The 13,346-nt window shown below is 40.3% G+C and overlaps 1 protein-coding gene across 4 annotated transcripts in view; it reads right to left on the bottom strand.

The window, feature by feature from the left end:
* slc37a1 (solute carrier family 37 member 1) overlaps window positions 1-13,346 on the bottom strand; it is a 110,484-nt gene that overhangs the window by 41,407 nt on the left and 55,731 nt on the right. For 2 of the 4 annotated variants that reach the window (XM_066707101.1, XM_066707105.1), the window contains 7 exons: window positions 10,920-10,998; window positions 8,235-8,370; window positions 7,720-7,796; window positions 7,271-7,437; window positions 6,303-6,340; window positions 4,577-4,657; window positions 3,447-3,566 (listed from right to left, as the gene is read on the bottom strand). In XM_066707101.1, coding sequence (XP_066563198.1) covers window positions 3,447-3,566; window positions 4,577-4,657; window positions 6,303-6,340; window positions 7,271-7,437; window positions 7,720-7,796; window positions 8,235-8,370; window positions 10,920-10,998 — 698 coding nt within the window. The remainder of the gene's footprint in view (window positions 1-3,446; window positions 3,567-4,576; window positions 4,658-6,302; window positions 6,341-7,270; window positions 7,438-7,719; window positions 7,797-8,234; window positions 8,371-10,919; window positions 10,999-13,346) is intronic. The other 2 variants (XM_066707103.1, XM_066707104.1) reach the window with 2 other exon arrangements.

Below are 13,346 nucleotides of genomic sequence, written 5' to 3'. Positions count from 1 at the left end.
TTGTTGTGGATTGGTATGACATTTGCTGTCTTCCAGTCAGTTGGCACATCCCCTGCTCTAAGTGTCTTTTAGAATATGCTTTTCTAAAATTGTAGACCATTGTTTTACCACCACATTACCTACCACCTATTCGATTTTGCCTGTCTCTCATAAACTTGTATTCATCCCCATCATTTTCTGTAAGCCATGTTTCCATCACTCCTACAACATCATAGTCACCCGGCAGCACTGTGGCTTCTAGGTCTAACATCTTGTTCCTTATACTCCAGGCATTGAGGTACAAACATTTTAAGACTTTCCTACTAGCAGTTTCCCTTGGTTTCTCCCATCTCCCATTGTCAGAGCTCCCTGCCCCATGGATCCCTAGATTAAAAGATTCTCAATTACTCTGCACATAGGCTCTCCCAATGCATTAGCCCCGCTTCTGTTTCCGGTACCATGTGCATGGCCAGGGAGACAGGCAGAGATTCGAAAGTTTAACACGTGGTTCTTTCCAGAGAACATTATTCCACAAGCCTCGTGGTCTTTGGTGAACTTCAAATGGGCAGCAATGTTTTTTTTAGAGAGCAGTGATTTGTCTTTTTCTGATAGTGGAGTCATGAACATTCATATTAGCCAAGGTGAACTCACAAAAACCTAAGTCACCCCTGAATATCTACCAAATAATTTAAACACCAGATTAAATACAATTGTCTGTGTAAGGTCCTTTGGTTGGGTAGTGCATTCAAGCAAATACTGGACCATGAAGACCAAGGAGCTTTCAAAACAACACCGTGATAACGTTGTGGAAAAGCACAGATCAGGGGAGGGGTATACACATATTTCAAAGGTATTCAATATCACTTGGAGCACAGAACATTTGATCATTAAAAAGTGCAAGATATACGGCACCACCAAGAATCTGCTTAGAATAGAGCGTACTCCCAAACGGAGCAGCCAGGGGGCAGTGGTCAGTGAAGCCACCAAGAGGCCAATCACAAACGTGAAAAGGACCTACAGCATTCCATGGCTGAGATAGGAGAAACTGTCCATGTGGCAACAACAGCTCAGATACTCCACAAATCTGGCCTATATGGAAGAGTGGTAAGAAGGAAGTCATTTCTGAAAAAAGCCCATGTAAAATCCCACTTGGAAAGTGCAAAGCGTAATGTCTGGTGCAAACCCAACACAGCACATCACCAAAGTAACACCATCCCTACTGTGAAGCATGGTTGTGGCAGCATCATGTTATAGGGATACTTTACAGTGGCAAGACACTGGGTAGCTTGTCAGGGTAGAGGGCAAAATGGATTGAGCTAAATACAGGGAAATCCTTGAGGAAAACCTGCTTCAGTCTGCAACAGACATAAGACTGGAATGGAGATTCACCTTCTCAGCCAATGAAAAGCAGTAAGTGGCTTAAAATCAAGAAAGTTCATGTCTAGAATTGATCCAGTCAAAGCTGGGAATCTGATTTAGAATCTGTGGCAAGATTTGAAGATTGCTGTCCACCAGTGATCCCCATCCAACTTGAAAAAGCTTGAACAATTTTGCTAAGAAGCAAGGGGGTGGAGTCTTAGCCAAATTAGATATTTCAGTTTTGTATTTGTAATATATATACTGTATTTTTCACAATAAAAACATTTTCCCAGTGTGAAGTATGAGTATGGTGTCTAGATAAGTGGGGAAAAAAACCTCATTGAAATGTGGGGTGTTGATTGTGTTTAATATATAATGTGTGTGTGTGTGTACATGTAAGTATATATATACACTACACTATGCACTGTACAAAAGTTTGGTGTCACTTAGAAATGTCCTTGTTTTCGAAAGAAAAGGGTTTTTTTTGTCCATTAAAATAACATCAAATTAATCAGAAATACAGTGTAGACATTGTTAATGTTGTAAATGACTATTGTAGCTGGAAACAGCTGATTTGTAATGGAATATCTACATAGGTGTACAGAGGCCCATTATCAGCAACCTTCAGTCCTGTGTTCCAATGGCACGTTGTGTTTGCTAATCCAAGTTTATCATTTTAAAAGGCTAATTGATCATTATAAAACCCTTTTGCAATTATGTTAGCATAGCTGAAAACTGTTGTGCTGATTAAAGAAGCATCAAAACTGGCCTTCTTTAGACTAGTTGAGTATCTGGAGCATCAGCAATTGTGGGTTCATTACAGGATCAAAATGGCCAGAAACAAAGAACTTTCTTCTGAAACCCGTCAGTCTATTCTTGTTCTGAGAAATGAAGGCTATTCCATGCGAGAAATTGCCAACAAACTGAAGATCTCGTAGAGCGCTGTGGACTACTCCTTTCTCAGAACAATGCAAACTGGCTCTAACCAGAATAGAAAGAGGAGTGGGAGTGGGCGCACAACTGAACATTAGAGTGTCTAGTCTGAGAAACAGACGCCTCACAGGTCCTCAACCGGCAGCTACTTCATTAAATAGTACCCGCAAAACACCTGTCTCAATGCCAACAGTGAAGAGGCGACTCCAGGATGCTGGCCTTCTAGCAAAGAAAAAGCCATATCTCAGACTGGCCAATAAAAAGAAAAGATTAGCATGAGCAAAAGAAAACAGACACTGGACAGAGTAAGATTGGAAAAAAGTGTTATGGACAGACAAATCTAAGTTTGAGGTGTTCGGATCACAAAGAAGAACATTTGTGAGACACAGACCAACTGAAAAGATGCTGGAGGAGTGCTTGACACCATCTTTCAAACATGGTGGAGGCAATGTGATGGTCTGGGGGTGCTTTGGTGGTGGTAAAGTGGGAGATTTGTACAAGGTAAAAGGGACCTTGAAGAAGGAAGGCTATCACTCCATTTTGCAATACCATGACAGAACAATGACCCAAAGTACAGATCCAAACTATGCAATAACTATTTAGGGAAGAAGCAGTTAGCTGGTATTATGTCTATTAATGGAGTGACCAACACTGTCACTGGATCTCAATGTAAGAAGTGCAAATCCAACTTGTGGGAGGTGCTTCAGGAAGCATGGGGTGAAATCTCTTCAGATTACCTCAACAAACTGACAACTAGAATACCAAAGGTCTGCAAGGCTATAATTGCTGCAAATGGAGGATTCTTTGACGAAAGCAAAGTTTGAAGGACACAATTATTATTGCAATTAAAAATACTTAATTCTAACCTTGTCAATGACTATATTTCCTATTCAAACTCATTTCATGTATGTTTTCATGGAAAACAAGGACATTTCTGAGTGACCCTAAACTTTTGAACGGTAGTGTGTGTGTGTAATATATATATATATATATATATATATATATATATATATATATATATATATATATATATATATATATATATATATATATATATATATATTATTCATTAGTATTATTATTTATTTCTTAGCAGACGCCCTTATCCAGGGTGACTTACAAAATATAAGAGCAATATAGAACAGCATCTTAAGCATACACATTAAACCATGTACCGGTATCCTCAAAGCACCAATGAAGCTGATAGCTAACAGCTCCCTCTTCACCACCATAACTTGATGGACTGGAGTCAAACCATTTCCTTGCTCTGGTATCAGCAACTCTGTGTCTGGATTCTGTATCAGAAACAAAGTAATAACATTAGTTCACAGACACTGGGCCATTGAAAATGTTTTCATTTTACAGTGCCTTGCGAAAGTATTCACCCCCATTGGCATTTTTCCTATTTTGTTGCCTTACAACCTGGAATTAAAATTGATTTTTTTGGGGGGGTTGTATCATTTGATTTACACAACATGCCTACCACTTTGAAAATGCAAAATATTTTTTATTGTGAAACAAACAAGAAATTAGACAAAAAAACAGAAAACTTGAGCATGCATAACTATTCACCCCCGCAAAATCTATACTTTGTAGAGCCACCTTTTGCAGCAATTACAGTGAGGGAAAAAAGTATTTGATCCCCTGCTGATTTTGTATGTTTGCCCACTGACAAAGAAATGATCGTACTGTATGTGCACATATAGATGTATAGCTTATACCATGAACTTTCAGAGGGTTCTAGTCCTAATGTTCTGAAGCAATTGCAATATGATGTAGCTAAAAGAGTTGCCATAAGTGAATCTCAAAGGACAGCTGCATTTAAGGTTGGGAGTGGGAGGTCTGAAAAAATATGCTCATTCTTGATAACCAACAGTATAAATATAACCAAGAATGTGTACTCCCAGTCTAGGAGTGATCTGAAATATTTCTGACTTTTCCTGGCATTAAAAATGTTCACCCTTCTTTCTTTTTTTTCCACAGAATCTTTCAAAGAAATTAATGTCACCAATACTTAAAATGTTGTGTTATTCCACTTTTGACCTTCCCTAAAAGTGACATGCAGAGGCACAGAATGAGCAGAACAAATATAATAATTACAAAACAATATGGGAGGTTACACTATTCCTAAAAACACACTATGTGTTTACTAGGAGATTGTGACAGTAAACAAGTGTTTTCAAAGGATGGGTAATAAGAAAATATAGTTATCAATATAAACAGCAACACATTGTATAATAATAGCATTATTTAGAATAAAGATAAGTGAAAATTAAAAAAACTATATTAGAACTGAAAGACTCACCTCTTCTTTGTTGTCTTCCTTATATGTTAAGGTTTTTGTGCATGTGAACCCATTCTCATTGTTTTTGGTAATTTCCAGCTGCTGTGAAACAGGACACATCTCTTAATCAAGTAACCAGTAACCAAGTAAATAGACAAAATGTAAAGGTCATAGTCCAACAATGATTGCACTGTATGCCAACAAATGATTGTAAAGTGATAAAGAACTTCTTGGAGATCTAGATATTACCATAACACCAACTTTGGCCAGGAGTTCCCAGGGTGTAGCACACAACTGGCTGAGCATGTCTTGTTTCTAATGGTCAGAAGTCATCTAGGGACTGCCACATTGCATGGGGAATCATCAATGGCATGCTGTGGCTATTAACAATGCATTCACTCAGGAATTTTCAAATGTCAACCCTTTCAATCTTTTATTAACTGACAGATATCACTTAATGAATGTGAATTCTCAAAAAAGTGAATCAATTTGTGTTGCATTTTCAGTGGCTATTGACACACACTTCCAAAAATGATTTCTTGACATTCTTACCAGAAAAATAATTTTCTTATAACAAGAGAAACAGCTATTTTGACCAGTTCACACAAATTAAACATCTTGTGTTTTCTTGGTGTAAGAAAATTTATTTAATTACAGCAGTCATTTCCTACAGCAAGTAAAATCTAACAACCTTAAAACCATAAAACAGTACCTTCAGTTCCAGGTGATATTATTCATTTACTAATATTATCTCTAAACAAATGGGTCACTCAAACTGCTGTCGATATTTCTCTGCCAAAAAATGAAGACGACTTTAGGGTGACTGCAGACTTTACTGGTGGTAAGTAACTTCAAACGCATGCTTGAATTAGTGGTGTCTCATATTGTATAAAATAAGCCTTAAGTTGAATTAACTTTGCTGTCTGCTCACACAAACTGCATGTGAGGACATATCTTATACTGTACAATAAGGAACACCCCAAATACAAAATATGAACTTAGTTAATTTCAATAAAGATATCTGTCAGGGCATATTGTGAAACCGTCTGGCAGTGTAACATTGTGACATCATGTCAGCAATGACATAATTTAATCATCATGCATGCCACTTATTTAAAATGAATAGTATTAATCCTGGAGTAACAGGTTTGTTCTTTGCTCTAGAGAAGACAAGCAAAGCACTTCAGATTGTGCCAGAGCTCTCTTCTGCAGGAACATCTGCTCCCACTGGCTTGAAAAAGAGTGATTTTTTTTTGATGGATCAATAAATGAAATCTTCAATTTAATACAACATCCCATTGATGTTTACTGTGTTTGTTTTGCATCCTTATTTTTTTATTTGATTTTAGTCTTTTGCACTTAAGAAAGTCTTTTTAAGAAAGTTTTAAGAAATAACTGTTTTTCAGAAAACAAAAAAGTAATTTGAATAAATTCTGAACACAACACAATTTATTGTTGCAAGAATTTTCTCTCTTGATAGAAGAAAACAATATCTTGTTTGAAGAAATGGGGTGTGCTGAAATGGGCTGCTGTGACAATCAGTATGCCAAGTGTCACTCTGGATACAGTTTACCAGGTTCTTCAGTTTCATGGCTGAGTAGCACATGGAACATAACAAAAGAAATCTTAAATGTTCATTGATTCAAATGCACTCTGAAAGGGTCTGAGCTCTTTCAGACAATTCAAATTGTGCTTGCAAACTAAACAAACACACTCAGGAAGACTGCAGAAGTTGGATTTTACTCACACTGGTTTGTTTTGAGATGTACTTCAAATCATCAGGATCTGTAAAAACAAAGGGTGAAAGAAAGCAAAGCCTGAAACACACACTGTCAATCACCTGTCCAATAAATTGTATAGTAGACTATACTCGTTTTTTTTTTTTAGTTGTTTAGTAAATGGGCTTTTAAGTTATGTTTCAAAACTTTCTCTAAGTAACACATACACACACATGAATTACACAAATGGAAATTGGGCTTCAAGGCATTCAAGATGGAAAACAGGAGACACTTCTTCACAGAGAGAGTTGTCACAATCTGGAACAAACTCCCCAGCGATTTGGTTGAAGCTGAAAATTTGGGAACATTTAAAAATAGACTGGATAGGATCCTTGGATCACTTAATTACTTAGTTATTAATGGACACCAAACGAGCACATGGGTCAAATGGCCTTTCTTACATGTTGTACATCTAATTAAAAATAAATAAAATGTTGTAGGGATGTGTTTTAGTGTACAGGAACTTTATTACTCAAATATTTAAAAACTGTAAATAATATACTGTATATCTTCAGAAGTTAAACATAAGTTTTTATATAATCACTAGTCATGTATACCAAACCTAATGTGTTGGTAAATTAGAGAGGAAGGGTTTATTTCCTGATTGTGTTTTTAATAACTACAGCAAAATTATTGTAGGATGTGTTTTAACTGTGGGTGTCTAGTAATTCACTTTAATGGTACCACCCCCTATCTTCCTATTGTAGGCATGATCTGGTATCTTGTTGGTGGAAATTAGCTTAAAGACTAATGTTTTTTGATGTTTACATAAAATAATATGGTCTGCCCTAAAGTTTGAGTACTTGAAATTGTTAATGCTTGACACTTGAACACTCAAAAAGTAAAGTGCTCAGAATACCAATCTATAAGATGTAGAAGTCACATTTTGGATTACTGCATTTGGGCAGGGCTCAAGTTATGTAACAAGTGTACTTACGTTCTATGAGAAATAAAAAGCAGACGATGCCCATCAATGCAATGGTTATACCAGGCACAATGAAGGATAGCCCCCAGCTTGTTGACACCCAGTAGCCAGCAATTAAAGACCCAAGTATGTTGCCTACTGAAGTGTGAGAATTCCATATTCCCATAATTAGCCCTCTTCTACCATAACAAACAACAAAAACAATCCAGTTAATCCTTCAATTTCAACATCAGAGCAACATAGCCACAAATCAAAGCCTTACATTTTCCTCAGTAAAAATTCTACATTAGTCAAAATACAAAATACCAATGGGAATTAACAAACAATTTGCAGGTGTTTGTACAGTAGCAATTATTTCACAGATTAGAGTGCAGGATTGATATTACATTATTTTAATAATGTGGCCAAAAAAAAGTTTTAATAAGCATTACATTACAGTTAGAATTGAATAAATGTCTCACCTTCCTTTACCAAACCAGTTCCCAATGCAGGTCACTACACTGGGCCAGCCTGTGGTTTGGACTAATCCATTAGCCACCTAATCAAAATACAGACAATGTAAAATGTATTTTTAATTTCTTAATTTAAACAAAAGATGATTACTGTGGAATCTTTGTGTTTATTAATAGTAAGTGGTTTGCAGATTTCAAAATACATACGTATCACAGGACATTATGGTAAAGATTTATAGGAGCTGGGACTGTCAAATTAAAAGAGAATGTACTGTCATGTTGGCAGAATTCACAGAGCCAAATGCTCAAAAGAGCATTAAATATATTTTTGGTGAATCTGAAGGTACCTTAGAAGCCACAGGGTCTGTAATTACACTGGTGTGTAATTAACTGAGAATTTGCCTCATCTGATGTCTACCCAATGCTTACCCAGTTTTCAGTCAAGAGGCATTTACTAGATGGGCCATCTGGGGATCATAAACAATTCCAATTTTAGTAGAAATAAGACTTTACATCTCACTTACCTGAACACAAATGTAAAACCAGAAATTGTGGATATTGTAAAAATACCCAAGGCCAAAGAGACAAGTGAAGAAACCACTGGCCTGCATCCCAAATGTGAGAAAATACCTGATAGGTAACCGCTCTCCGATTATCCCACTGCAAATCACAAAGCACAAACATTAAAATGATTCTGTGTTGAATGTGAAAGTTCAATACTGATAAAAGCCAATCCAACACCAATTTGCCAAATAACCCTCAAACTGTACTCTATCAGAATACATTTTTAAGAAACGTGTGTTAACTCAAAATAAATTGATACATGTAAATTGATTTCAGAAAAATATAATGAAATATACTGGTGTGTTTTCATAATTAGTGATTACATGATGTTTGATGTTGGTCGTCCAATATATCAGAATTCCTATGAATTAGTTATTTTATTTTTAAATGAAATTATACATAAATGGAGTCTATTTCACTTAAACACACTACAGGGTTCAAAGAAAAGCATCTTTACATTTTAAATTACATTATTGCAAAGAAATACATTAATTGCATTAGTTATACATTATAAATTATCAGAACAATAATCTAGATCCAGATTTGTACACTTTACAATTCCTGGCATCAAAGTTAATGTATGCTTTGTTGGTTGGCCTTCTGTTTGCTGAAGTATACTGAGAGATGTGCATAAAATAAAACTTGAATGTTAGTTGCACCATAGTTAGAAGTCAGAACCAAAAGCAGTGTACTAACTGAGGATGATCCTGGGATTAACACGTAGCTCCGTACTAAACCAGTATGCTATCTCAGTACCGTTTGCAATGGAATTGGTTGCTGAAATTAGTTCCCAGCACTGTACTGAAAATGTTTTGCAATTGCAAACTGCAGCTCAAAGTAACAGTTACTGCCTCTAGGATACTTAAGCATTTGAAAGTCCAAAAATATACTGCCTGCTTAATATTGCAGAAATACATATGCATATATGAGTATTCAATGCCTATACATATTGTGACAGTGTGAGGGGTATGTCCAGCACTGCCGGGGCTTTCAGGCGCACAGAGACAGTGATGTGGGGAAATAAGTGTGTTTATAATACAGACAGTGCACATGCTCAAGCCAAAAGGACATACAGAGAATGTAAACATAACCCTAGCTCCCCTCAAACCTAAACTAAAGGTACATTCTTAAAAAGAAAGAATGCACTGGTGAGCTCAGGAACACCAAAACAACATCAATAAAAAACAAGGGAACCAGTTCCCTTGGCAGCTAAACATCCCCATGCCATAATTTGCTTCACAGATGAGGTGGTATGCTTCAGATCATGAGCAGTTCCTTCCCTTCTCCATATTCTTCTCTTCCAATCATTCTGGTATATGTTGATCTTTGACTCATCTGCCCGTAGGATGTTGTTCCAGAACTGTACAGGGTTCTTTAGATGTTTTTTGGCAAACTCTTATTTGGTCTTCCTGTTTTCCATTTACATCTTGTAGTTAACCCTCTGTATTTACTCTGGTGAAGTCTTCTCTTTATTGTTGACTTTGACACAGATACGCCTACCTCCTGGAGAGTGTTTTTGATCTGGCCAACTGTTGTGAAGGGGGTTTTCTTTACCAGGGAAATAATTATTCTGTCATACACTACAGTTGTTTTCCATGATCTTCTGGGCCTTTTGGTGTTCCTAAGCTCACCAGTGCATTCTTTCTTTTTAAGAATGTACCAAATAGTCGATTTGGACACACCTAATCTCTCTGATTGGTTTGTTTTGATTTCTAAGGCAAAACTGAAAGCAAAACACCCCAAGAACAAACAGGAACTAAAGACAGCTGGAGTAAAGGCCTGGCAGAGCATCACCAGGGAAGAAACCCAGCATCTGTTGATGTCTATGTGTTCCAGCCTTCAGGCAGTCATTGACAGCAAAGGATTTGCAACCAAGTATTGAAATACAAAATTTGATTAATGATTATGTTAGTTTGTCCAAATACTGTTGAGCCCCTCAAATTGGGGGGACCACATATAAAAATTGGTGTAATTCCTACAACGTTCACCCAATTTGGATGTAACTACCATCAAATTAAAGATGAAAGTCTACACTTAAAGAACATCTTGATTGTTTCCTTTCAAATCCATTGTGGTGGTGTACAGAGCCAAAATGATGAAAATTGAAGAAAAACTGTATAGAACTACACATATAACTAATAAAAAGTAATATACAATATATTGTAATATTCAAATAAAAATATCATTGCAACTACAATACAGTAGGCCTTATGTACTAACTTATGTACTATCTTATGTACTAACAATTTAAGGAAGGTGTCATCAGCATTACTGAATTTTTATATAATCAGTTAGGGTCTTTTTTTGTATTACCATACTTGTACATATAATTAAAATGTTCTCATTCTGAGCCATACGCCCCCTTCAGTTCCTTTTGGGTTTGAACAATAGCACTTAATCTTAGTACCGTACCAAGCAGGGGTTCAGCTGGCTCCAGCTTTTTTCAGCATATTTTTTAATTGCATTTGAGCAGGCAGCTGGGATAGTACTGTACTAGTTAGTATGTAGATTCTTTGCAATTGACCCAACATGTTTCTTTTACTGTTTACGATAAATACCCACCATGATACAACTGATATACCAAAGATGATAATTTATTGTCACCTGGGATCTCTGTTCAAAGTTTTAACTTCTTTATTGTTTACCTCAGATACATTCCAATTGCATAGGCACAGAGAAAGGAATAGTCCATGGCTCCCAGTAGCTGTTTATAGTTGCTCTTGTCTGAAAAAGAAAAACAATATATATAATACAAAATTTTCTTATCATTGCAGTTAAAGGGGAACTAGCACAATCCCTAAAATGATTGTTATCTTGTCGGAGTCGGATGCACTGTCCAAGGGGAAGGGCTCCAGCTGTGCTTTCAGTTTCAGTTTTGCTTTACAAATAGAGCACTTATAAAAATAATAGTCATGTTAATAATAGTCAACTGCTTGCTGTGTTGGTTTTATGTCCACAGGGCTTTTTCCTCCAGAGCAGGAGCGCTTGCAGCGGCAGTAAAATCCGAGGCTCGGCTGCCTGGCCTGAGCCTCGTTGTATCGTAAGAGATCTCTCCCGCATGAGGGGCTCCTCTGCCGGCTTATGCTCGCACTACAGCCCATGACTGTAGCTGTAGGACATCTCACTCGCTCAGCTTGCTGGCCTCCTCATCCATGTGCAGACCCTGCATCACCAGGTGTCCACGGAAACCCCAGCACACATGGTGTGGTTAAGCCTACGGCCCTACACGGCACTTGTAACAAGGTTGTGTCTGGTTGGTGTTGCAGTGCCCCCGTGTCCATAAACTTTGTCGGATGGAGACGCACTTACAGTGGCGAGCCCACTAGGCGCTCCACTTGTTGTGGCAGCATTTCAGTTATTGTGTGCCTCCTGCTGCAAACACTGACTGGCACCCCCGCTGCACATTTCCTTGGTCACGCGCATGTGCAGTCGGTGATGAGCTTCTCTCGGCCCCGCCATTGCACCGCTTGTGGCCGACACACCTTGCCTGCCTGGAGTGGTGAGGTCCTATGTCCCGTCTGTCTGGGCACCAACAGCGGGGCGCCCGGAGCCCCAGCCTCCCACTGGGTGCCACCGCAATCGCCGCAGTGCCCGGCGATCTCCCACTCCAGCAAGTGACAGTAGGGGTTCGGTGGCGCTGGATCTCCGACTCTCCCCGAGCCCCTCCGTCTCCTCCGCCAGACACGCAGCTACGGAGACAGTCGTGCCTCCCATGCCCAATTCTACATCTGCGTCTGCTGCTGCGCCTGTTTCTGCGACCACACCTGCAATGGCAGCTGCTCCCCCCACAGCAGCAAAGCCCCCCCTGCCTGACGTGCCCTCAATGTGCACCGCTACGGCTGTGCACGCCCCCCTGAATGACAGGGCAGTGATTCAGAGGGCCATGGAGTGTCTCCAGCTCCCCTGGGCCTCTGATCCTGCCCTGCCGCGCTCCAGGTTCGAGAGAGGTCAACCCTCAAGTGACCCACATGGGCCTTCCCGCTTCTTCCTGATCTCCTCGATGTACTGAGGGCCACCTGGGACCATCCGGCAACAGCTCCCACCCTAGGCAGGAGAGGGGAGGCTTATGCCAGGACCCAGGGTGCGGCAGAAGCAGGCCTGGTGGACTTGCCGTGGGTCAACTCAACCATCGCTGCGCTCATCTCCCTACCTCCGCTGTCTGCGGAGCCACGCAACCTGGCCTGGAACAACAGGCAGTGTCACATCACGGAGACGCTGCTCCAAAGGGCGTATGAGGCAAGAGCCTGCTGGCCCTGGCCCAGCTGGCTGAGCCCTTGGAGCATGATGACACATCACCAACCACGCCCCCTATCTTGGAGATAGTGGTGGCTGGCCAGCTGGTGATAGTGATGCGTCAAGGGGCAAGGGCAACTGGGTGGTCCCTGGCAGCCATTGTGGCAGCTCACAGCCAGCTCTAGCTGTCCCAGGCACGATGGCTTCCTGAGGCTGACAGGACCCGCCTCATGGACGCCACCATCTCGCCGGGCTTCACTTTTAGCCCCTCTGTGGAGGAGATGATCTCATGCACCCTCCAAGAGAGAGAGCAGTGCCTGCAGCTGGCCCGGGTTTACCCCGTTGCACCCCAGGCCCAGCAGTGCAGGCAGCCTGCAGCGGCTTGCCAATGGGGAGGCCCCTCGATCGTGGCTCCCAGGCCACAGTCCAGCCAACAGCCACGCCCTTCTGCCAACATCCGCCAGCATATTTCTTGTAGGCCGGCGCCCCCCCAGGCTTGCCACCCTGGCCCCCTGCAGCCTACGGCAGCTTGTGGTAGGAGGAGGCCTGGTCCGACGCCGCCTCCCCCACTGCCTGAGCCGCGATCCTGAGGCATTCCAGCGCCCTCTGGCCCACCTTTACTCACCCTAGCAACTCTCAAATTGGCAACTCTGCACCCAAGACTCTTGGGTCGCAGTATTCCTACCATTGGTGGACATTTAGCACCTGGTGTCAATACAGCGGTCAAGAACCAATTAATTGCCCCATTGGGTTCATATTACAAGAGCTGTTTGTCCAGGGTAAGTCCCCGTCCACGCTCAAAGTGTATCAGATGGCCATCTCCGCATGTCGTGTCTGGA

Source organism: Amia ocellicauda, chromosome 6, assembly GCF_036373705.1.
Source record: "Amia ocellicauda isolate fAmiCal2 chromosome 6, fAmiCal2.hap1, whole genome shotgun sequence".
Lineage (NCBI taxonomy): Eukaryota > Metazoa > Chordata > Actinopteri > Amiiformes > Amiidae > Amia > Amia ocellicauda.
The sequence above is the reverse complement of the archived record's forward strand: the minus strand, read 5'-3'. Positions and strand labels throughout refer to the sequence as shown.